This window comes from Thermobia domestica, chromosome 1 (genome assembly GCF_964235325.1).
Source record: "Thermobia domestica chromosome 1, izTheDome1.hap1.1, whole genome shotgun sequence".
Classification (NCBI taxonomy): Eukaryota; Metazoa; Arthropoda; class Insecta; order Zygentoma; family Lepismatidae; genus Thermobia; species Thermobia domestica.
This window is the reverse complement of record NC_137454.1, coordinates 265,184,544-265,212,392: the sequence shown is the minus strand read 5'-3', so window position 1 is coordinate 265,212,392 and position 27,849 is coordinate 265,184,544. Positions and strand designations below refer to the sequence as shown.

General features: G+C 36.2%; 1 protein-coding gene across 8 annotated transcripts in view; it reads right to left on the bottom strand.

Moving 5' to 3' along the window:
- Positions 1-27,849, bottom strand: part of LOC145660847 (NEDD8 ultimate buster 1-like) — a 405,125-nt gene that overhangs the window by 42,995 nt on the left and 334,281 nt on the right. For all 8 annotated transcript variants that reach the window (XM_081726271.1, XM_081726294.1, XM_081726280.1 and 5 more), the window contains 3 exons: positions 24,026-24,187; positions 17,679-18,034; positions 8,762-8,999 (listed from right to left, as the gene is read on the bottom strand). In XM_081726271.1, the coding sequence (XP_081582397.1) occupies positions 8,762-8,999; positions 17,679-18,034; positions 24,026-24,187 (756 nt within the window). The remainder of the gene's footprint in view (positions 1-8,761; positions 9,000-17,678; positions 18,035-24,025; positions 24,188-27,849) is intronic.

Here is a 27,849-nt window from a genome sequence, read left to right as displayed (position 1 = left end):
AAAATAATGATATAGAAATGTCATTTGACAGAAACGTGAAATATCTTGTCTAGAGTTCAATCTGTTTATTAAGTTACTTTTAAAATGCATCGCGTTACTTTGTCATCAACTTTTCCTTACATAAAGTATATGACACAAGTTATACTAGGTGATAGTTGTTACTAATACAACTCATAGTCGGTTCAGAAGTAGCGCGCTATTTGTAGCGAAGTTATAATAGGTAGCTACAAATTTTGGAGCTCTAGCTGTAGCGGCGCTACAAGTCTAAACCTGTAGCTTGTAGCTGTAGCTAAGCTAGATATTTTTATAGTGTGTAGGGAATTTTGCACTAAAGCTACAAATAAATCTTTTCCAGGACACAAAAATATTTTTTAACTCCAACATTACCTCACAATTTTTAGTAAATTTTTATATGATGATAGGGAGAATATATGATTGTTTTCTGATTTCTGTCTCCAATTATTTGGAACAATATTACAAGAAAATTTTCTGAAATAAATTGCGTACTGACGATCGGTCAAAAGGATAGTAATGACTCCTAAAATAAACCTACATGCCATTCTAGCAGCGAAAGCATATACATTTTTTGAGGGGAGGGAGTAATATATATATATATATATATATATATATATATATATATATATATATATATATATATATATATATATATATATATATATATATATATACTTTAAAAAGAACAGATAAAATGCATACTTTACTGTGAAATGCAAATTGACAGACAAAGCTTTTATGTAATATTTTAACCAAACTTTTAAGTTCAGTTACGCATGTAGATGCCATTATAATGCATGATCCCAAGTAAACTGTGACAAGAGCTTAAGTAGCGAATACGTTTCTGGAAAACTAGGTAATAGTTGTAGCGAGGTACATTTTTATCATGTACCTGTAGAGCAGCTACTTTTGAAAAGTAGCTTTCCGATCACTGCTCATACTAAAATAATGTTGGCAAATGGTGAATATAGTATATATACTTTCCTGCTACGTGTGCCTCTCAGGTCTATTCTAGGTGATCTTGTTTTCCTCGATTTCAACAAGCGATAGAAGGAAATTTATCACCTTTCTCAGTTGGTTTTCTGTATACTCAGAAAACTCTGAAAGTTAAGGGTATGATTTAGAGTACTCGGGTCATAACCAAAGAAGGGGCAAGAAAACCATGGATTTACTCATCTGAACCGATGAATACTACTAAACACTGCTTAAATCGATTAATTCTTCACGATATCTATGCAAAAACTTTATCGAGTTGGAAATGGTGGTGTCAACCGGCTCGGCTCGAGCCCTGAGCCACCGGCTCAGCTTGAACTCCGGCTCGGTTCAACTGAGCCAATAGCTTAAGTTTGGTCGATTGGAATGAGCCATTGGCTCGGTTCGGCTCGGCACAGGTGAGTCATTCGCTAGAAATGGGTCGGTTGAGATGAGACAACGGCTCGGCTCAGCTAGGCTCAGGTGAGCCATCGGCTTGAGCCTGCTCGGTTGGGGTGAGCCATCAGCTCGGTTCGGCTTAGCTTAGGTAAGATATTGGCTCGAGCCAGCTCGGTTGGAATGAATCACCGGCGCGAGCCGCCACGGTTGGATAAGCTATTGGCTACGTTCGCTTCTCAGTTCGACTCGCTGATGACTGAGCCGGGAGCGGAGCTGCTCTAGATGTTGACGACACTTATACTTTGAACTTGAAAAACACCGATTTGAAAGCAGTAGAGAACACACTTCATCTCCACTTGCAAAATACTCATGAGAGATTGTTCGGGGTAAGATGATGGCCAATGTTTCATGAAACAGAGAGCATTCTTGTGAGACAGACTCTAGCAAACGGTGTTGCTAACGAAAGCTATTAAGACGCTTAAGTGAAAAAATGTGAGATCGTCGTGAAAACCTATCTAAAATGGTTCTGATACACCAAGATCACATACACTCCATAGGTATAACCAGCACCGTAACTGAGATTTTTTCTGGGGGTTGGGGGTGCAAGCATTAATACGCGTATTAGGGTCCCATAGGAAAGATGTTTTTCTAATTCTTGGGCCCCCTCTTTCCATCTTTCTCTTACTCTTTATGGATCTCCGGAGCCTGGATGGGCCCTTCCGCACGGCAAGATCTGCGGGACCATTAGTTGCGCCCCTGAGCCCGTTTCATATATGACAAATTAATTAAGGGGACAATATTGACTAATCTCAAAGCCATACATATTATTTCTAGGGCACCTAATAGTAGATATTTTTTACTGAAATGAACAATAGACTCGTTTATGTTTTATTTACCTTTCGTGTGCTGTTATGTTTATGTAATGCCTGTTTGATGCTTCATTTATAAGTTCATGTTCGTATCGTATATGGACTAAAAAAAGTCTGTCTTACAATGGGCCCCCATCGAACGGCAGAAAGCTTTCCTGGGAGGGGAAGATGCCCGATGCCCCCACAAGTTACAGTCCTGGGTGTAACAAAAATCTGGGAGGAAATAAAATGTTTAGTACCGTCAAACCTTTCTTCTATTCCCTACTTAATAATAATAATAATATATTTGATTTTGAGTTTAGGTTCCCTTTCATCAGCGAGACTATATGAAAAGTAAACCTACAGCTTAACGTAGGCCCCGAACCACATGAACTCTCGCCGGGAATCGATCCGGGTCTCTGTCGCTTAAGACGCGTATAATAATAATAGTAATAATAATAATAATAATAATAATAATAATAATAATAATAATAATAATAATAATAATAATAATAATAATAATAATGATATAAATTAGAGATTCTGTGACGGATTGCTTTTTAGTTTTTAAAATGGATTAACGGAAGGGACAGTTACAGAAAGTAAGAAAATATGTTATTTAAAGTATATATGGGAGTATTAGAACGTCATTTTTCTGTTCTTTAATACTACTACTACTACTACTACTACTACTACTACTACTACTACTACTACTACTACTACTACTACTACTACTACTACTACTACTACTACTACTACTACTACTACTACTACTACTACTACTACTACTACTACTACTACTACTACTACTACTACTACTACTACTACTACTACTACTACTACTACTACTACTACTACTACTACTACTACTACTACTACTACTACTACTACTACTACTACTACTACTACTACTACTACTACTACTACTACTACTACTACTACTACTGCTGCTGCTGCTGCTGCTGCTAATTATTTTTTCTTGAAATACTTTGGTCATTGCGCAATGCTGCAACACTAACATTACCCGCCACTGATCAAATAAAAATGCAAGTACAAGTAGACGTAAAAAGTTAAAAACATCCATGTCTAGAGCGAGATTTGAACGTACGACACTCACAGCGAGAGATCTACACACCAGAATACAGGGATATAGTTGCCGGCTGAAAGAAAGGAAAATTATGAACAAACGTTTGTTCGACGTAGTATTGAAGCATAAGGATCACGTGGTCAGCTTCAAATGGATATGACTGAAATGTTCAATTTATTTATGGTTGTTTTCTTAACAAGCATTAAAAAAAAAGAATCATAAAATAACTGGGGTGGAGACTAGAATCTAAGACACTTAACGACTATCTCACTGTTCAAGTACGTTATTCACTCATCCAATAATACACAGCAGAAACTTCAGTAACAAACATAATATCTCGGACTAGTTGTAATACTTTTTTTGTATTAACGTTAAGTGCTAAGTAGGAAGATATGTTCTGATTTTTTTTACAGCTTGTTGTCTGAACTGCAACATTAAAATAAATGTAAATAACTATTTTATTCATATTTCCTACTTGAAAAAAAAATTGTTAAACATTATTAAATTACGAAGTGGATGCGTATTGTATGGACTGATTGTTCATAACATAGATTCCAGGAAGGGTTAAACAATGCAGACCCACGACAAAAATCTTTTTGATATGGCAATGCATTATTTCACCACAGAAGACGCTTGTTTTAGATTTCAGCGTAATTAAATACCTACCAAGATACACAGGTTTCTATGGTAGAAAAGAAATATTGTGTTACACTCAAGATTTCATCAAAAGGCTTGTCCAAACCGAGGCTTGGCTACTTAACCCTTCATTCGGCAAACCGAAAGTTTCTGTTTATTTCTGTTATTTTTTGTAAATCAAAGTTTTGTTTCCGTTCTTTCTCCCTCCGACCATTACTTCATGACAGAACTCTCAAGTTGGGAGACTTCGGCAGTAGTGAAAGAATAGTCGAGGTGTTATAGGCACTACATTAGAAATCTGGGGGTCATGGGTTCAAGTCTACTCAAAGTCAACTTAATACTTTTCAGGGTGTCTACTAAAATTGCAAAATGAAATTTCGTGACATTTTTTTATTTTTTTTTAACAAAAAATAAAATTTGCTAACATTTTCAAGAGCGAATTAGGTCGAATTTTCATCCATGCGATAGACACGTACTTTGCTTGCGATTTGGTAGCGTCTAATCCCGATCACAGACATTTTTGGTGGTGAATTTTGACGTTTTATAGAACAAAATTTTCCAATCTATATTTACATTTGTACAGTTAAAGAAAATCGTGACCCAAAAGTTAAATTTCGTGACTGTTTATGATTATGTTCTTAAATGTTCGCGATTTATTTAACTTGTAATGGCCTGTCTTCTAACAATGGAAACTTCCAATACTTGTTTTTAGTTTTTAATGTACCTTACTAATCGCTGGTTTTCAACTAACACTTCAAATAAACCACAAAGTACATATACTAACTGCACTGTGTTCATTGTACTTAAATAACAAACTTAACTTTAAAATTCTGGAAGAAATGTTCGTGCCTCGTGCCTTATGCACCGTCTCTCTTCAACACTTTCCATCTTGAATAACAAATGAAATCTAAATTTCGTAGAAACAGTGTTTCCAGTTCTTAAAAAATACTATTACATAATATAAGACTTAACAGTGACTTTCATGACCGTTTTCTGATTTCGTGACTTTCGTGACAGATAGACACCCTGCTTTTGAATTTAACCTGTTCTTGCAGGGTGTATGATGACTTCTCTTTGCTGAAAGTTCTCCATCTAGAGATGAGATGCAAGAATCATACGCATATTAACCGAGAGAAAGAGAGAGTGGAGGTATCTTCAATGAAAATATTACCCTACACATTCGTCGATATGCATATTTGATTATGTTTTAGTTCATTTTTATTTATTCTTCTTTACGAAAGTACAGTTCTCGATTATTTAGAACATAGCAAGAGATAGTGAATGATATATTACGGCGTATTACAAGAGAGAACTCGTGATCTTTTGATATCGTATATACTTCTAATAAAAACATACTCTTATTATTAATTGGGAATTAAATTACACAAACTCATGTTATGTGCACACATAATATGACTATTTGTCATATTAAAAACATATGACATGTTTTCTACTGATGCAATGGTTTTCGCAAATTGAACTGACTCACTGCACACCTTGTTTTTACTTTCTTAAATTATCTTTTTTTTCTCTTTCTTTTTCGTTTTTTCTTTTTCTTTTTTGTTTCATTTTCCGAACACACTGGAAACCGGTAATATAACTCCAGAAAATATTCTTGTTAGCTTTAATGTGTAAATGAATAATAATAATAATACATTTTAAAAAATAAAAAACTACGATGGTTTTGCTGATAAACAATATTCTCGCGAAACAAAGTTGGAAGTTAAATCATCTCAATCTGATATTTTTTTCATAAAGTTTTAGTGGATATATTAAAACTGATAAGTAACAAAAGTGAAGATAACGTTGAAACGAATCATGTAAAACATTCGGAGATTTTACAAAATGCTGTAGCCTTGAAATGAAATGAATGTTTGACCAACATTGATTTTTCCTTGGTATATCTAAGGTTAAATAAAATTTCTCTGTAACTCTTTCATGATATCAATCGCATTGTAAATACTAAACTGTGTATTCTAATCGATTTTTTATTCGTCGCAGAGGTATGGATTTTTTTCTATTTTTTGAAGTTTGCTATACTGAGATGTTTCGAACAAACTAGAGCACTTGTAGAACGTCTTGTGCAGTTCTCAACAAACAACTTAGCAGTATTGTTGGTTGTTTAACGTTGCAGGATATAAAAATTGGAAGTGTGAATGCACTTTTGCTCGTGTACATACAATGCCGTGGCAACTAAATTGCTTCAAAAACATGACGCGAAACATCGAGGGCCTATTTTTGCCTTCACTGTCAATCAAAAATACTTCAATAAAATTATATGCCTGTATGTATGGTGAACACGTACAAACCCCGACTGTGTTTTGCAAACTTCTACACTATAGGCAAGTAGTACTGCAAACAAATAGCCAATGATTGCCAGGTAAGTCGATAGTGGGCGTGGCTAACCGATTAGCCTGACAACTGGATCCTTGGAAATAATTCACTCTCAATAGTAGTTCGTTTCTTTTTCTAAATGAAGTCAACTAATAGTACAGTTCTTTTTCTTCTAACTTACGTACTACACAATCGTTTACAGCTTGAACAACAAATTCTTTGTTTTATTCAATTCATTCTCTACGACAGATATGACTGGCATTATGGCTACAAATTTAACTAATTTTACATTACTTCCAGTAATTTCTTGAACTTCTCAGATTAATATATTTGTAATTGTTTCTAGGTTGATTAACAACTAAAGCAGATGGTTTGGCAACGTTTCTTGAAACGTATATATCGTTCATTGCATCATTTGGAACTGTTACCTTAGCATATTGTTCTCTCACAAAAGGCAAAATAAGCGTACTTGTGCATTTGCTTGGTATAAATTCTACATTTCAGGTAGCATACGTTATATCTAATGGCGTGGAACTTTCTAAAGGATTTACAAAATTAACCTGTTCTGCCTGAATGCATTTAACATTCTCGTTTTTTGTACTATCACTATTTTGTCACTGGTCAATATCTCTATTTTTGAGATACTTCTTATATGAATTTTTCCTTTTTTTTTTTTTTTTTTTTTGTACACTAAGTGTACTTATGAGCCAGTGTGTTCGGTGTACCGATAGTAACAATGTTCAAGGTGATGACATAATACAGAACACTTAGCAAGGCGTAATCAGAGAAAAGGTATAGGGACGAAAACTAAGCCTAGTCGAACGTTATGGGAGATTATCATAAAGAACGGTAGAGTAGTGCAGCAAAGCTGAGTGCAGAAATTAATCAACATTCGGAGTCACGTTGCGATTTCGAAATCTCTGATCACTGCCGTAAACGTAGTAACAGATCGAGTTCATGTATAATGGATCTGCAAAGAGGTGTACGATCTACCTTCTACTGTCAAACACGGTGACCGCTGTGTGCTGTAATTTCATGATAATGATATAGTCCATTCTGTCAAAGGATAAATTACTACTAGATAGCGAAAAGGATTTTTGTGTCGGATTGCCACTTCCGATGAAAAATTGATTTACGACAACCATAAACTACTAGGACAGTATGGGAATCGTAATATACGTCCAGGACAACCTCCAAAACCATCTCTCCATCTACAGAGACTGTTGCTGGCATGGTGGTCTATGGTGAGAATGATTCATCGCGTCTTCCTCCGGCAAGTCGAAACTATTAGGGATCGTTATAGTCAGCGGCGCATATCTGTCTTCAACATGGGGGGTGGGGGGGGGAAGGGTAAGATTGTTCCCATACTTTTTTTTTAAGCGATGCTCAGAATATTTATGAAATTGAAAAACAATGCTGTGGAGAATCAGGGGAGCAGAGTTGTTTTCAACATTGGGAGGCGGGCTGATTTGAGGCTTATTCTGGGGAACATCAATTTCATCTCACTTTCCTTTGTGGCAATTGGACGCAAATCATCACATTTCTTCCCCAAAAAACACATTTCAAATCGGATTATTGGGGGGAATAGTCCCTCCCGTTCCAAGATTGGAGGGGATATGTCCCCCTCATCCCGCAGGATTTGCACCAGTGGTTATAGTGCTGAATCCATGAAACACGCAGTAAATTTCTTCATAAACTTTTAAGCAATAGTCAAAGGTCATTGTGCTTTCGCATCACATGAGAATGTCCGCCTAAATGTCGCTGAAACGACAGTACAGATGCTTCATGAGTTGTAATACGAAGCCACTCCTCACATACTGTATTCTCTTGACATATCTTTCACGAACTACCGCCTCTTCTGGCATTTCTATCACTTCTTGACAGCGTATAATTTTCCTAAAAACTGGGCGGAACAACGTTCGATTGGGGATCTTTCTTACATCATAAATTCTAGACTTCTTTCATCATGTAATCTAACTCTTGATTGAATGATGCCAAAAGTGTACTGTTGTAAAGAGACTATTTATACGAATTTGGTATTGTAATTTTTATCCCCCCTCCCTCTGGAAGTGACACATATTCCGACATCTCAAATGTACCAACCCAATACCAAAGATATTCCATTAATGGCTCATTAACTTTTCCTTTTAAATAGTTGGAAATTTTCTTTTTACCAAATCGCACATTAGTGATCACAACGCGCGCACAAGATTTTTTTTTTTTAATTTTTTTATTTTCTTATGAAAAAAGAGGTAATCATATCTATGATAATAAGAAAATCGATATAGAAAAGTTAAGACGGGTATACGGTACACAAGCGTTACAATACTGTACTCACAGATTTTTCAATAAACTTATGGTTCCTCCAGCTCTCGTAACTATTAAATATATCAACTGTTTTCATCATAATTTCTTACATTCATTGGCTATGTTAACCTAGAATTTCAACAGGAGCTGATATATTTCTTACCACTGTCAGACCCAGTATCCAGTGTCGTAGTCTGTGGTAAAACAGAGGACAAATCCGGAAAAATTCCTTCGTCTTGAGATGTTGATGCATTGTGAGGAGATGACGCTCTCTGCGAAGACGATTCCTTGGTAATAATGCCGTTGTTCTCTACTAGATCTCTAATAGCTTTCTCTGTGTCACCTTTGTACTTCTTTAATGCTAACTTGGCCATCGCCTCCTCAAATCCCATGCTAATCATCTAGAAAAATGATAATTGTATATTATTATATGTAATTGTATGTTATTCCATTACGGATATATACACTATTAATAATAGTTTTTAAGTAATTTAACAATATGAGAAAGAGTTCCTATTTAATCATCATCTTAAGATTATTTTGGGCGTTCAAGTAGTTTGTTTCCAGCTCGATGGATGGCGCCAGCGTCACGAATATTACTATATGAGAAAAGCTACATAGAAATAATCATAAAAATAGCGAACAATTAAAGAACTCAGCCAGAACCAACTAACTAAGCAAAAAGAACAATTATGCATTTTTTTAATATTCCATATTGCTGATACTCCCATCATTAGAGGTAACAATTGTTTATGAAACAATCAACTATAATTTGATATTTCTCACTTAGAAATCAACTAAACTTTGTAGTAGAATTTGTTGCAGACATATTTAGAGAACTGGCTAGGTAGAATTTCGATATTTTCCTTGTAACCATTGTCACAAGCAGGCCATTGCTGCACAACCGGATCAAACTGTCTCAAAGTCGGACTTAATTTACAATAAAAAAGAGAAGGTTCCAATACTTTCAAAGTAACTAATTCAAGAGTTTCCCAAGTGTTTCTAATCATCATGCACTCCTCATAGCTATTATCGAAATGCAATTGTTGCAAAACCGACAGAACACAAAACGGAATTACATGTAAACAATCTAAATAGGATTCAATTTTCTTAAAGAAACCGGTAAAAGTTTTGATACTATTACCAGTATAGATATCTATTGAACTAAATATCTGGAATTTTCATATTTTGCTTCTGATTATTGTGAGAAGCTGCTCATTGTTGCCGAAAGGGGTCCCTCTGTATAGTATTTTCTCGAAGAAGGTTCTAATTACCGTATATACTCGAATCTAAGACGCCCTCGACTCTAAGACGCACCCCCACTTCTGATGAGAATTACGAAGGTGTTCGAAACAAATATTCATTGCAATCTCTTGAAAGCAGAATTCATTTCATTTTATCTTTCTTACATAAAATAATTCATAGTGGAATAGATTCAGAATATTTGTTATCAAAAATTAAAATTCACGTCCCACATAGAGCAACGAGACCCCATATTCCATCTCTCGGAGCAAAGGACTAATGCATTAGATGTATCGCCTGTCAGAAAAATGTGTATATTGTATAATAAGATGTCACAAGAACACCCAGATATAGATATTTTTAGCTATAAACAAAATTTTCATTCTATATAAATTTGCTGTATCCTGTATATCGTGCTATGTGTATTTTCACGTATAAAACGTATATTTTGCTTTCATATTATTACTATATTATATATGTATTTTAAAGTGCATTACGATACAATGAAGATTATATTATTAATTTATTATATATGTATTTTAAAGTGTATTACCATACAATGATGGAAAACTGTAATTAAGCATTTGCCTGTTGTTTTTCCGAAATAAATTAAATTTAATTTTAAGAAAATGTAGTTTACTTGAGAGCATTGTTGGAAACTGCTCACTGCTACCAAACAATTATTTCTGATGCCCAAATATTTAATTTCAAGCTGAATGAGTGGCGCCACCGTCACCAATGCTATTACAAGGAAAGAGTTAACATAAAATCAATCATACAAATGTTGAACTAATAAACAATTCACCTCAAAACCAACTAACTAAACAAAATGAACATAAATGGTATTTGTCAATTTTCCATATTGTGGATCCTACCATTGTTGGAGGTAACAATTGTTTATGGTACAATCAATTGTAATTTGATTATTCTCAATCAGAAATCAACGAAACTTTGTAACAGAACTCACTACGAACATATCTTTAAAAATAAATAAATAAAAAAAAAAAAAAGAATTAATTAAATTTTGACATTTTGATTGTGACTATTGTTACAAGCAAGTCGTTGTTGAGAAACAGAGTCAAATTACCTTAAAGTCGGAATTAGTTTATAATGACAAAAGGAAGTTCCCAATACTTTCAGAGGAACTAATTCAAGTTTCCAAAGCGTTTCTAATTATACACTCATTGTAGCAATTATCGAAAAGCAATCTTTGCAAAACAAAGATAGGATTCAAGGCGGAACTATGCATAAAATTTCTAAATGAATATGATTTTCTCGTAGAAACTTGAGAAAGACTTTAGTACTATTACCAGTAAACATATCTATTAAATTGAATTTCTGGAATTTCGGTAACTTGTTTGTGTCCGTTGTTGGATCTGCTCATTGCTGCGGAAAGGGGTCGATCTGTCTCAAGATCATATTTATCTTATAATATAAAAAAGTTTCCAATACTGTCAGAACAACAAATTAAAGAGATTTCAAAGATTTACTTCTCAATATATACTCCTCGTGACAATTACTTAAGAGCTTTTATTGCAAAATAGCGAAAAAACATAAGACGAAACCATGTATACAAATTTTAAACGGGATAGGGTATATCGTTCGTTTTCTCGTAGAAACATGCGATTTATATACTTATTTATCTATTTCACTACTACTACTCTAAGTAAACATAATTTGGTATGGGTTTACAAAGTTTGTTTGAGAATATTGTTGAAAGCTGCTCACTGTTGCTTATTTTTGACGTTCAAATAGTTAATTTCTAGTTGGATGAATGGTGCCACCGTCACCAAAGTTACTACATGGAAAGAGTTACATAAAAGAAATCATAAAAATAGTGAGCAAAATTTACCCAAAACCAACTAAGGAAAATTAACACAGTAATACCTACAGAATGGTATTTGTCAATTTTCCATACTGCTGATACTGCCATTGATGGAGACGACAATAATTATGATACTAACAATTATAAACCGATTATTCTTATTCAGAAGTCAACTAAACTTTGCAAGGAGAAGGAGAAAAAAAGAGAAGCAGCAATTCTGAAGTGAGTCAGGCAAGGATTCTCATTGTCACAAATTTTGTTTAATCTCTACATTGATTGAATCAAGGACATTCACAGCCTAGTAATATGAACAGAAAATGCACACGTTTAGATTTGCGGACAATACCGCACTATTGGCAGACACTGAGAGAAAATAAAGGAAGGTATAAATGGAATGCAGCAGGTAATTAGCAGCAAATTCAGCATGATCAACGAGAGAGAGAAAGAGAGAGAAGTATGAAATGCGCAAGCAAATAAACAAGGAAATGAAGATTAAAATAGATCATGGTGGCGGAGGAGATACAAGAATTCTGTTACTTAGGGAGTAAAAGAACAAGTGATAATAGGTGTAAACAAGGTGTAAAATCCAGAACAGCGCAGACTAAGAATGCATTCGGAGAATAATAAAAGCTTCTAACTGGACACAACACAGAATTTAAGGAAAGGCTGATGAAAGAAAAAGAATGGAGTGTAGCGTTGTATGGATTGAAGCATGGACTGGAGAAGAGGAAGAACAGAGAATCGAAGGTTTTGAAATGTGCTGCAGAAGGTCGTTGAAAATTAGACATATAAACAAAGTATCCGTTGAAAAAAAAATACTGAAAATTGAAAATACTGAAAAGAAAAGTATAATGAAAGATATTAAAAAAAAAAAAAAAAATCAGATGATTGGATACATTATGAGATATAGAAGAATGATACTATTAGCCACGAAGGGAACGGCAGAAGGAAGAATACAGAAAGGTCGTGATTCAAATATACGAACAAAATAACACAAGATGAAGGGAAGCACATGTACATAGAAATGACACGTCTGGCTCAGGATAAGAAAGAGTGGAAAGCTGCGTGAAACCAATCGAAAGACTGTTGATCTGGGGAAAAAGATCATTCTAAAATATACCTATGTAGAATTCTATGGAATACAGTTAGATTGTTAATTTTAACTGAGAAGTGCATATCTTTCTCATGTCACAACATGATCACTATGTATTGCTCAGCTGAGAATACCATGTTCAAAATGCTTACCAACCTATTTTGTAATACCTTCTTTGTTCTAGGATGCTACGGCCTCCTAAATTTAAAATTTCATTTGTTAATTTTAACTGAGAAGTGCATATCTTTCTCATGTCACAACATGATCACTATGTATTGCTCAGCTGAGAATACCATGTTCAAAATGCTTACCAACCTATTTTGTAATACCTTCTTTGTTCTAGGATGCTACGGCCAACTAAATTTAAAATTTCATTTCGCCTTATTTCCCCCTTCTTAGTATTGAACTGCAAGGCGAGTTTGAGAATGCTGTCAATACATTTTCAGCACTTCTCCAGTTATATACAGTTTAGTGTAATAGGCTAATCGCAAGAGCTCTTCGACTTTCTCCTAGAAACTGAAAATCAATTTTGCCAGATATATCTATAGCACTAATTTCCTTTTTATGCTCATTGGTGACAAAAATCCAGCACTAGTTTTTGATCTGATTTTCATTCCAACCGGCCAACTGAGTTGGGCTAGGTTCATGCTACCTCTTTATTCTGTTCCATAATTTCGTGGTCAATTTCTCCGTTCTAATATCGATACAAATTTCGTTTTTGTGTTCATTGTTCAGCAGAAGGTTTTGGTGTTTTTTATTTTAAACAGTTGAGTGGTTGGGATAGTGTGGATTTGACCTTACCCAGAATCTTCCTTAATTTTTGACACTTCTCTGGGTACAATTTATGCCATATAGTAAAGTTATTAATGAAGTATTTATTTATTAAATATAAACACAATAGTTACAGCTGTTTCCAAAAAATCTGAAATTCTTCGTTTTCAGCTTCTAGTGATGCACCTATTTTTTGCACGCAGAACGAAAATTTTAAAAAAATATCCTAGGGAATCTCAATACTTAAAATAAATATTTGTTTTCGACGCATGATGGTTGGATCTACATGACAGCTTTCGCAGCATGTATGTTGATTATACAAATCATCATGTTTCAAAACTCCTTTCATTTCTTGATGGGCTCAATTCTATTATCTTGCAATTCTATTATCGCTCGAAGGAGGCATATTTTGAGAACAGCGATCTTATATTCTGTACCAATTGCATTTCTAAGCTGTATACACACAATTTAAATACTTCACATAACATTGATTAAGACTAAGTTATAAGCTTTGGTAACCAGACAGTTTCAGTACATGAACTCTAAAGGATCAACATTTAGAATATATGCGGATTAATAACATATATATATATATATCAAAAGAATATCGTCTACAAACTTGTTGCATGTATTTTTTTTTTAAAGAACATGCTCTATGCTTTATGAAAAATGAAAGAATACAAAAAGAATTAAAATAATTTACCCGTGACGGAATTTATACCCATGCTTTAGATTCTATTTGTAACTAAATCAACACTTTACTACTTAATTCATTGTACAACGCGGATAGTACCCACTTTAATGAACAGATAGCACACTGTTCAGTAGAAGGAACAACCTGTTCTTTAATATCGTTTGCATTCGCGTTTACGTTTTGTTTGAAACAAGTAAAACTTCTCTGCAATATCCAAATCTTTAACAGTAAGTTCTTCTAGTCATATACTCCACTATGGTTAACACACAAACTAATACAGCGGATATTGTGTTGAATAGTGCAGGTACCCTTGCCCATTACTGCTTAACACAGTTCACAGACGGTTCAGAGCCAGCATTAGTAAATAGATGCATTCAAACAATGCATTTGCGAGCCACAATGTATTCTTTTAAAGGCACTGCTGAATTTCTATAACTCGAATTACCACAATTAAATTCCCTAGAAAAGTGTTGCTATTAATAAATGGGTTAAGTATTGGCAACAATTTTTGACTGTATTTTAATTGTAATAATTTGGGCATCAGGATTTCAACAATGTTGTTAAGAAGTTGTGCTTGTCAATCAATGAAGAAAACCATCATGTAATGACTCAGTTGAAACATTCAGAGGTTACGTTCTCAGAATAAGATACAAGATTGCTATAAAAGAGGCATCGAAATAATTTAAATAAAAAGGAACATAAGCTAGGTGAGATTTTTCTTATTTTTGAATGTCAATTTTTTTTTAAGAAGAGCTACTATACTGACACAGGTAATATTTTTTGTTATAAATCCTCTGAAACCAGATATCCTGATGAATGTCAGGCCACAATAATTTCGTGACACAAAAATAAAGAACAAAAATATATTATCACGACAAAAGAAAATGTCAAGAAATTCCGAAAAAAACTACTCTTGGGCCTTTGACCTATAACTCGTGTATGACACTAGCTGAGGCTTTGACACAAATCACACTTTTACTCTTCAGAGCTTCTCTATAAATTGGCATGGGTTTCATTAATAGACGAAACGATCTCGTCACCAATGGTTCGAAGTGCTTTTGCTGTAAACTTTTAGAACTAATAGTTATGACTAATACATTATTTTAAAATTGCAAGAAAAATAAAATTTAATATTTGACCACAAATCGAAATTTTCACTCTATCCTGAATTTCAAAAAAATGTTTTCTTCTCTTTTGCTGGAGATACTTCGAATGAAATTTTCACCAAAATCTGAATAAAAGCAGGAAACTACTACTTTTATTGTTGTATTTTTGTTTTCAAGATTATTTCAAGATTGTTTTTTTCTTTATTAAGTCACTAAAATTAAATCAGTTTAATAGTTAATTTCTTTAACATGAATATACTCGTATATATTTAAAAAATTACAAAGTACAGAAACAAATAGAAATTTGAATATAAAGTATCTACAACAATTAGTTTTTCGACATTTTTGGATGAAAACCTCGGCTGAATATATGATTGTTTACAAATTTTTAAAATAATAATAACGATTTAAATAGAGGTCGATGACAATAATATTATCAAAATACTTTCAAACAGCAGTAAAAATGTTGATATCAACTCCTCTTTAACCGGAACGTCTTCTGCCTTCGAGATCTCCAAAGCCATGCTACTTTCCTCTAGGACGTTGTATTTGACCTACTGTGCTCTCTGCTGAGAAAGGGAAAACCAGAATTGGTTTCCTTCGGGTTAACATAGTTCTGTATAATGTATTGCCTGACGCTTGAACTCCCAGAAGATTTGGGGCTCAAATGTATTCTAGATCTCTCGAACTTTATTTCCAAATTTCAATGCTCTTAGTGTACTAGATACCGTCAGAAATTATAAAAGAAATATCTCTGCTAGTTCTTTACCAGTGCGTAACGTGCCCATAATAGCAGCTACGTTCCCTCATTGAATGGCCATGCTAATGCGTTGAATTAGAAAAGATTTAGCTCGAGTGTCTCCTGATTTAATGGATATACGCTTGCCAATTTCGTTAATAAATTTTGCGCCCTCTTGATCCCAGGATCCACTAGATTCAATTGCTACTGCAATAAACCAATAAGTACTGATCTAGGAGATTAACATATTTATTTCTTTTTTCTTTTGCTCTTCGTGCAGCGATAAGTCCTGCTTTTGTCGATCAAAATTGTAGATTGGAAGGTGCATACGTGTCTGAGCAAGTAAAATCCCAAATTAACGACTTTCCTTGCTTCCAGGGTACTAAGGTCATACCATCCGGCCTTTTTCCGTCTGAACGGCTGCACCCAATTGGTTGTTTCACTGCTGGCATCCCTGCGGATGTTAAGGCTCTCAAAATGATGTCATTCACATTCGAATGGCGTGAATGTATGCCGGCACTGCTTTTGCATGACAGACCGTGTAAACCTCTTTTATCTACGAGAGCGTTGCAACTTGGGGAGTGGTGTTGTTCGCATATATTTGCTCCTGCTCGATGGGCGACGGACACTCGGAAGCTTTCGTTGTCTAGGTGTAGACCGAGAGAAGATGAAGGTAGACCTTGAAGCCATGCTCCGTTTTCAGGGGACATGACAGCAAGTAATCTGGCCTTATCTTTGATGTTATTAGAAGCCTGCAATAATAAATTCAAATGATAATTCACGATGGGCTCGTGCCAGACCAACTGATTTTTTCGACTTTCGGGAGCCGGGGGGTCTGACCCAAGTAAATTTGTCCATCTGGCTATGCAGTCCCCTCTCTCTGAAGGAGGGTTCCAATCAGTTGTCTTGAACTATAGAAAGAGGCCAGAAAAGACGGGATAGCCAAATCCGTGGCGTAACGGATTCCAAGACTTTCATTTCTGACTGGTAGTGATGCTTGTAGCCATGCCTCATCACTGAGGGTACAATTAAGAATATTCTCCAATCTTGTTTTAAGAGCGTAGTCGAATTTTTCAAATAGATTATCGTCCTTCCCGGAGGGAGAACAATGTAGAAAATACAACAATCTTGGGATCGAGAAAGGTGCTCTGAGGAGATAAAATGCTGAATGTGCAGAAAGTTTGAAAAGGCGTGAAAGTAGAATCCAACATTAAATTTACAAATACGATTTGCCACTTTAGTTTTCCATACTTGCGAAATAATACACCCTAACCAAACAAATAACCAAGAGGTTTAAATAAATTTCCTATTGTTGCATTTTCTGGAATTAAAAAGGTAGTATTTGGTCTCAGAGATACGACAATACATTCTTTCTTAAGGAACAAGAGGGAATGGGGAGGGGGGGGGGGGCAAGTACATGATTGAGCTATAGATTATATATTTGTGTAACCAGATTTTGAAAGTATATTTGAGTTACTATTATGAATACATTTACGGTATTATGCTGGTATAATATAGAAACTGCAAACCAAAAGGAAGGAGATTTTAATGTCAAAAACTGGAAATGGAAGACAAGAGTCTCTATTCGTTTGCTATAAAATACACAATACCTGTTCAATGTCTTCTTTTCTTTTTCGCTTCTTTGTTTCCTTTTCGTTAGCAATACTCAAGAGCTCTGGATGATCTTGAATTAACTGAACAGCCAATGTAATATTATTGTTGGTTTGCTTCAAAGCAGCAGATGCAGTTTCTGAAGAATAGCCCATGGAAATAAGCATCTTATGGAATGATGCCTCAACCCACTCTCCATTCACACATTTTCCCAGTCTGTGACGCAACCTTTCCTCCTTTTCCTTCTTCAGTAGCTGCAACCGTTCATCACGCTTCCTCTGAATAATATCCACTGCAACAGGAATGTTTCCTTGACTAGCTCGCAGGGAAATTCTTGCTTCTGCCGGAGAAAATCCTTTTGAAATAAAAGTAAAGATTTAAGTGCGTATAATTTTGGGTGATAATTTTACTTACGTTCTACGCACACAATAATATAGTAATAATTCATAAAACATATAAGATTCCAAACATAGCGTCATATTATACTTTTCTTAACAATCGTATATTTTATATATATATATATATATATATATATATATATATATATATATATATATATATATATATATATATATCTATTATATAAAAGAGAACGCACAAATCCTTTGTTAGCTCATCACGCTAATACGGCTGAACCAATTTCTTTCATTTTTGGGGGGTTATTAGGATTTGGACCCTAGATGGTTTTTATCATATCACTTTAATTTTTAATTACCAGTGTCTTGAGATAATTGACCATTCAAGTGTCCATAACGTACAAATCCTTTGTTAGTTCATCATAGGTATAAAAATAAACGTATTTATATGCAACCCGCATGACCGTGTCACTCGGCGGGTTAACATAAATGACAGGCGATATAATGTTAACATTTACTGCAATCTACTATGGTTTTTATCATATCACTTGAAAGCGAAAAAGTAAAAATTATCTAAGTAACAAAGTTTATTGCGTTCCGGGGTGACCGCAGCGAAGCGGGGCGGGTTAACATAAATGACAGGCGATATAATGTTAACATTTACTGCAATCTTCTATGGTTTTTATCATATCACTTGAAAGCGAAAAAGTAAAAATTATCTAAGTAACAACGTTTATTGCGTTCCGGGGTGACCGCAGCGAAGCGGGGTGAACGCTGCTAGTATATATATATATATTCATACATACATATACATACATATATATATATATATATATTCATACATACATACATACATACATATATATATATATATATATATATATATATATATATATATATATATATATATACATACATACATATATACATATATATATATACCTACTACACACACACACACACACATATATATATATATATATCATTTTAAAAAACATTTCTGAGCAGAACAAAATGAATTATTTAACAAGTATACGATTTTTGTTACAGTTTCAAGGACCTAACATCCTCTTCATCAGACATTAAGAAAAAACAGACGACAGCAAATCTTATATCTTCCTCAGCCGTTAGTTAGCATAGCATCTGTCTTTTCTTAATGTCTGATGAAGAGGACGTTAGGTCCTTGAAACTGTAACAAAACTCGTATACTCATTAAATAATTCATTTTGTTCCGGTCAAAAATGTTTTTTAAAATGTTATTGTGATTATCCAGAACCATGGAGTTATATATATATATATATATATATATATATATATATATATATATATATATATATATGCTCCAGTTCCTTAAGGGATGCTGGTGGAGGGTAATGAGACCGAACACGCCTTTCTAACTCAAACCACAATGGCTCAATGATGTTCCGATCTGGTGATTGTGGGACCAAGGGGAAGTGTGCTAGCTCCTGGTTATGCTTCTCAAACCATGATTTCACCGTTTTTGTAGCGTGACACGGTGCCAAATCATTTTGGTAGATGCCATCACTATCAGGGAACAATATTTGAGCAATGGGTAGAACCTAGTCCCCCAAAATGGCCTCATACGCCTTAGCATTCATCATTCCATTCAGGGCTATGATGGGACCTGCGGAAAACCGCGATGTCACTGCCCATACTGTAACAGAAACACTCCTATGCTTTACAGTTGGGAGCAGACAGTCTGTATCATAGGCCTGTGACGGTGTTCTCCATACGTAACAACGACCTGTTGTTGGAAACAAGGCGAAGGTCGATTCATCGGACCACATTACGTGTTTCCACTGCTCGTGAGTCCACGCCTTGTGGTCCTTGCACCACTGGATACGCCTCTTCGCATTTACTGCTGTGACCAGGGGTTTGGCGATAGCGGCCCTGTCCTGAATTTTCATTTCATGAAGTTCCCGCCGCACTGTTTTCGATGAAACCGGGTTCTGTAGGCCGGAATTGAGTTCAGACGTAATTTTCATTGCAGTATTCTTCTTTTTAGCTGCTACAATCCGTTTTAATGACCTCCGGTCACTATCTGATAGGATTGTCTTTCCACCACTGTTGTGCTTTGCAGACGTCGTTTGCGCATGAATTGTGTATGCCCTTGTGACACTGAGCACAGTGCCTTTCGATACCCCCACAATGTTCGCCACTGTTGCCACTGAAGCTCCAACCAGACGGGCACCAACGATCATGCCTCTTTGGAAGTCTGTCAGGTCGCCCATTTTACCGCACCACTTCCGCACTAGGACCTCACAGGTGAACCGGTTATTGCTGACAGAAGAGGAAGGTCCACATGACACATTGAAAACAAGAAACGATCGGCAACCGCAACACGCATTGTACAGTGGATGGTCAAACTTACGTGTCCTGTATGAAGTGTTTTTAGATTTTTTGTCTACCCCTGTATATATATATATATATATATATATATATATATATATATATATATATATATATATACACTATGCGATCAAAAGACCCGAACACCCCCGCCCCCCCAAACACACGTTTTTCATATTAGGTGCATTGTGCTGCCACCTACTGTCAGGTACTCATTATCAGCGACCTCACTAGTCATTAGAGATCGTGAGAAAGCAGGATGGGGCGCTCTGCGGAACTCACGGACTTCGAACGTGGTTAGGTGATTGGGTGTCACTTGTGTCAGAAGTCTGTACACGAGATTTCCACACTTCTAAACATCCCTAGGTTTACTATGTCTGATGTGATAGTGAAGTGGATACGTGAAGAGACAAGTACAGCACAAAAGCGTACAGGTCGACCTCGTCTGTTGACTGACAGAGACCGCCGACAGTTGAAGAGGGTCGTAAAGTATAATAGGCAGACATCTATTCAGACCATCACACAGGAATTCCAAATTGCATCAGGATCCATTCCAAGTACTATAACAGTTAGGCGTGAGGTGAGAAAACTTGGATTTCATGGTCGAGCGGCTGCTCATAAGCCACACATCATGCAAGTAAATGCCAAACGATGCCTCGCTTGGTGTACGAAGCGTAAACATTCGACGATTGAAGAGTGGAAAAACGTTGTGTGGAGTGACGAATCACGGTACACAATGTGGCGATCCGATGGCAGGGCGTGGGTATGGGGAATGCCCGGTGAACGTCATCTGTCAGCGTGTTTAATGCCAACAGTAAAATTCGGAGGTGATGGTGTTATGGTGTGGTCGTGCTTTTCTTGGAGGGTGCTTGCACCAATTGTTATTTTGAGTGGCACTCTCACAGCGCAGGACTACATTGATGTTTTAAGCACCCTCTTGCTTCCCACTGTTGAACAGCAATTCGAGGATGGCGATTGCATCTTTCAACACGATCGAGCACCTATTTATACTGCACGGCCTGTGGCGGAGTGGTTACACGACCATAACATCCCTGTAATAGACTGGCCTGCACAGAGTCCTGACTTGAATCCTATAGAACACCTTTGGAATGTTTTGGAACGCCGACTTCGTGCCAGGCCTCATCGACCTCTCCTCAGTTCGGCACTCCATGAAGAATGGGCTGCCATTCCCCAAGAACCCTTCCAGCACCTGATTGAAAATATGCCTGTGAGAGTGGAAACCGTCATCAAGGCTAACGGTGGGCAGCAGTACCGATGGAGGGCGCCATGAACTTGTAAGTCATTTTCAGCCAGGTGTCCGGATACTTTTGATCACATAGTGTAGATATATATATATATATATATATATATATATATATATATATATATATATATATATAGCCATATGATAACTCTTCAAAGAATCAATTTCATTGAATTTCAATAGAATAATCTAATCATACCAGTCAGTATAAAGCATTATTTAACTGTGGAAGTATATCAATAATAAATAGTTGGTTGACTTGGAGTGGAGTGTCCATTTCAGCACCTAGGCTATATAAAACGTGAACGGAATTCGAACCACACGAGACCCTACTAGGAAGCAAAGTGGAGTGTCCATTTCAGCACCTAGGCTATATAAAACGTGAACGGAATTCGAACCACACGAGACCCTACTAGGAAGCAAAGTTGGATTTCCCACGCCAAAGGAGCGTACGCCAACCACCTAGCGACGAAGGAGCTCAACAAGAAATCAATAACAATGCAAGCTGAAAGTTCGAAACTTCTCGCATTTTTAACCATAACCACAATCTTTTTAGCGTCTTAGGCTATTATAATGAATTAAATGTTACTATATTATTTCCTAGGATATTTTATAAATATATTACTAACTTATGATTCACAGGTTATTAATATGTAAGAGGGCAATACTCACATAGAAAGAATTCAGACGACTTCAAATCACAAATTTGCAGAAGACGAAATTTTGTTACCTGTATCTTGCATTGTGGAGTATAATTTTGCTTCTGTACTTCACAAAACTTACTTTTTGCAAGAATATTTTTTCTACGGATCACATCTTAAACCGTTCCTTAATTCATGTTTTAATTCTTGTATTTGAGAGAAAGGATAACTTTACCGCTTAAGTAACTTCAAACTTAAGTAACTTAGTGCCTATATCACCTTCTGAGAATTGTTAGGACCCTTTATGATGAACATATTGTGTCTGCTAGCTTCCGTTTTTGAACAGTATTTCCATATTAATTAACATTTAACTACAGAAAGTTGCCCGCGATGGAAGTAGTCGACTTTGAACCATTACCTGGCTAATAAGTCCTATATTCTCCACCACCGATTGTGTTCGATGTAACGATCACGGGCCCGAATAATCGCGCAGCAGTATAGTTCCCATTAGCAAACTCCTACTAGAATGAGAAGGGGAATGTCTCACCATACTGCTCTGGCAATTTTCCCAAAACCCTGCAAAGTACAGGAACGGTTCTGAGTAAGTGCCTGTTTGAAGAGTTCAAATCCACAGTATTAGTGAGACGTCTGGGGATTTCACAGAGATGGGCGAAAATGAAATCACTCGAATTCCGGTCTTTTCTGCCTTTCTTGCGTACAACGTCTGCGATGATCGAGTGGTATGGAAGGAAGCCTTGTCTATCTGAATCCATATATGTATGTGGTCTCGTCACTGTACAGGAGGGGAATGTGTGTGTATACAGAGGGTACATCGCGTTTTCCTGGAAGTAAACTGCGTTGACTTTGGTGTTGGAAGGCACTTCGACAAATGGCAGTGTTCCTCGACTGCAATATCCCGACACCACAAAAAATTCCTTGGAAAAAGTTTCCTTGCACTGCAGCACTAAGTCAGAATGGCTCTTGTGATCTGTTTGACGATAGGAAATAGATCGAAGTCTGTTGGTCTTATCTTGGTAGAGTCACCTCTCATCTCGGCTAAACAACCATTGCTATTGGTTCCCTGTGAAGTCTGTTTCATACAGTTTTCAGCGTTTGCAAAACTCTCCTCGATGTTCCGCTCAGTGAGGAGGTGTCCGCGCGCTTTGTCCAATGTAACAATTATATATATTAACGATTTCACAACGCATAACACAGGGGTGCCCACAAGGGGGAGCTATGACGCAAACTGCGTCATTGAAATATTTGGGGGGGTTTAAAAATCTATATAAATATGTTTGATGGGGGGTAAAAATTAATCGAAAAGATTTTATTTTTCATTGAAGAACACCTATGGATAGACAACTGCAGGTGGGAAAAATGAAATGAAATCTTTAAGTTTTACGTCCCACGGTTATGCCGGCTAGGCTAAAGGAGACGGTGATGATGAGAGATGAGTGAAATGGTGGAATGAAGAAAGTGGGAGGAAACGGGAGAACCCCGAGAAAACCCACGAGCGCGGTGTTTGTCCACCACAAAGTTCACGTGGCGGGGGCTGGGATCGAACCCGGGACCCCAAGCACCAGAGGTGAACGCTCTACCACTGAGCCACCGCGCCCCCCAACTGCAGGTGGGGTGAGTCATGGACATAAGGGGGGGGGGGGCACCACTGCATAACATACAAAAAGGAAAAAAATGCCGATGATAATGCGTCTTACCAAGTTCCACAATGCGGCAAATGCTCTCGTCATCAATTTTAAGCTTTTGAAGTTCTTCTTCTGCCTGTTTGATTATTTCTGCTGCCTCGATCCGTTTGTTACTATGATATAACACTACGGCCTGAAGAATATGCAGTCGAAGTAGTAACGCTGCTACATCTCCTGTAATTAAATTTTAAAATTGAACGTAACTTATTAATCAATAGAGAGAAGACATGAAATTCAACACTAAACATCTGATAAGACCTAATATTAATATTTCGTGAGGATACGGAATATCAAATAATTTGGGGTTCAATATACATTGATGGAAACGCATGTAAAAGCACCCGGATACATGGCCGAACAAAACATTGTTATCAAAACTGCTCGTTTAGGACGAATATCAACGAACATCTTAGGGCGTATGACGGCAGTTGGTCGTGGAGATTTTTTCCCAGTGCTTGGAAGAATGAACAGCAATGTTTGCGTTAATATCCTTAAAAACAGTTGAGAATGCTCCAATCCAAGAGCATTGCCAGAACGAACTTAAAAAGAACTGCTTGTTGTCTACGGCAAATTACTTATATATATATATTATATATATATATATATATATATATAACATAGTAGGCTATTTGCTACCTGGGATGCCTAAGCCTACCATTTAATGCCTCATTTGAATGCCTAAAAAGATAATTGCTCGAGCCATGAGCTTCGATATTAAAACAGTAAGATATTGAATTGAACGATTCGAAACAGAAGAGAACAAGGATTACAAACTAAAGTGAAACTGAGTAGACCGCAAGTGACAACAGAAGACGAAAATGTTTCGATTATTGAAGCTAACGCAGCAAACCCGTTCGCTGCTGTAACAAACCTGAAAACAACTTTAGGTCTGGAATGCAGTGCAGAGACATGTGACTGTACTTATATTATTTGTTCTGCTTTGCAGGTCAAAAACAGATGCACATATACTTGCTCGCTTAGAGTTCGCAAGGACGCACATCAACAAGCCACAAGACTTCTGGAACTGTGTAATCGGGAGCGATGAGAAAGTATTTAGTTTATACGAAAGAAGAAACCTGTTAAAAACGTTCTACGATATATTGTTTTACGAAGAGATATGCTCAAACTGGAGGGCTCAAAATTGAAAAATTCGCAAAATATCATTTCTCTATGCTTTACGGTCCTCGAGATATGGCTCCTTAAATCTCTCGAAATCCGCACTTTTTTGGCCAATATCTGGGGAACAGTCGCTAGCTGGCCAGTGTACACTGGTTACTACTTGGTACCAAAATCAGGGTGGAAAAAAATCATGATTTTTTTCAAAAAAATCATTTTTGTTGATTTTTTTGATTTAAATCCATTTTTTTGATTTAAATCAAATCTTTTTCTTCGTATAATACAAGTCGCGAACTGAAGAAAAAACATTAAGAATTAGTATTAAATGTTAATTATGTCATTTAAGTGAAAGTATTGGGTTTTAATTTCGAATTAATTCCCAATCGTTAACCTATTTCAATCCCAAACAATGTTTCTTAAGCATTAAGGAAAAAGTACAACAATATATATCAACATGACACTTTTCTTTTCACGAAAGTTACTGATATTTGGCAGGGGCATATTTTTAAACAATTGGAACTAGCTAGCGGCAGGAAATACATATAAAGTACGTAAATTTTGCCTAAAATTAACTAACTCACTCTATGACCTATGGAACCCGGAGGTTCAATGCCATGTTCACAAAAGCTCTCCACTAACTTCTATCCTTAGTCAACTGGATCCAGTTTTTACTTTGTATTCTTATTTCTGCGAGATGCAACTTAATATTGTCCTCACATCTGCGCCTAGGCCTTCCTAATGGTCGTTTTCCGATTGGACTTCCAGTTAAAACTTTGAAAGCGTTCCTACTTTCTTCCATTCTCGCTACATGTCCTGCCTACCTGAGCCTCCAAGATTTGATGACCCTAACAATATTTGGTGAATGGTATAAATTATGCAGTTCCTCATCATGAAGTTTTCGCCATTCCTCATTTCCGTTCCTTTTGGTTCCGAATATTCGTTTCAGGATTTTATTCTCAATTACTTTCAGTCTGCGTTCTTCCCTCAGCGTAAGCGACCATTTTTCACAACCATACAGCACAACAGGCATAATTATCGTTTTATATATTTTAAAGCTTCAAATTCCTCGACACAATTCGCGACGATAAGAGATTTTGAACTGAATAATAACACGAATTCCCTGCAGGAATTCCAAAATAAAAAAATCAAGATGATCAGTTCCAGAAGAAGAAACACTTGTGATTGTTTAAAATATGCTTTATGTGACGTGAAAAACAGTTCAAATGCGAGTTGTCCGTGCATTTAAGACATCTATACATAGCAGGCACGTTTTTATACTTTTCTGTTGGCTATTTTATTTCCTCTGACAATTTTTCCTGCACAGGCGCGGCAAATTTTCTGCGATCACATCGCAGATCGCGGCATGTTCTGCAATGGGATCAAGTACGGTATCCACTTTATCAAAAGTATTATTCGATATTTTAACGCATCCAAAATTTGTCGTATTACGATCCCGAGGAACTTCTATGTATTTAGTACATAAATTTCGCCCAAAATTTTAAAATCTAATTTTTTTGTTTGTTTGTTTCGGAGAGGAGATCGGACCCCTCTAAATACGCCCCTATTATCTGGAAAGAAACAGACGTCGACACAAAAGAGTTTTCATCTTAAATGTCCATGTGATTTCACCGTTGGAATAGATATTTTAAAACCCTGTGTTACAAAGAGAAGAAAGCAGGGTTCACCCGTAACCCGTTCAAACGGGATTTTCCCTGATCGTTCCCTACATGATACTCGTTTTCATACTGTGCTTACATACATTTGAGTCTCATTGTATTATGATTATTATCTTCCATAATCGAAATAACAGAAGAGAAACGGGATATTATTTACTTTCACTTTAAATTAATTCATTTCGGAATTTGATTTAAATCAACGATTTTTATTAAAAAAATCAAGTGATTTAAATCTTGATTAAAATCGTGATTTAAATCAGACTGATTTAAATCAATCCACCCTGACCAAAATGTTTACCATCCTCTTAGGTACTGATCAACACCAATATCATCTCTCTATAATTTACGGTTCCCGAGATCTCCCCAAATCTCCCCAAAATCGGAACCTTTTTGACCAAATCTCGGGAACAGAAAGAGTGGCGCGAAAAATTCCATCACTTTCTTAGATAATTTTTGATGCTCTATCGAATGGATGGCTCAAAATTGAAAAATTCGCAAATAACAGACACATACATACACACACACACACACACACACACAGAGAGAGAGAGAGAGAGAGAGAGAGAGAGACAGAGAGAGAGAGACAGACAGACAGACAGACATAGAAAATTCAGTAACGAACTCTTTTAAGTTCGCTGAACATTATTGCCTTCATTAGAAATTAAATTTCCTGAGCAGGAAGATTATGTATTTATACATGATAATTGTTGTTCTTAATTTGCGGCAAATATAAGAATGGTTAAGTGAATATTCGGAGAAATTTGTATCGAATAGCCCCCTGTATCCTTAATTTGAGCCATATTAAACATAAGTGGCTCCATGTGGTGCAAGAATGGGAGAAGAGGCGTCAGGATCGAGATCAAACGTTTCTTCCAATGTATGTCATGGAGCTATGGAAACACTTCCTACCTAGTATTTGCTCTAGACTACAAGAAGGTATTGACTCTGAAGGCGATTACACGAAGTATTAGTGTTACTTTTGTGTAAACATTTAAGTTCCACTTGTTTATTATATTTTCTCGAAAGTAGAAATGCAAGGGCTCG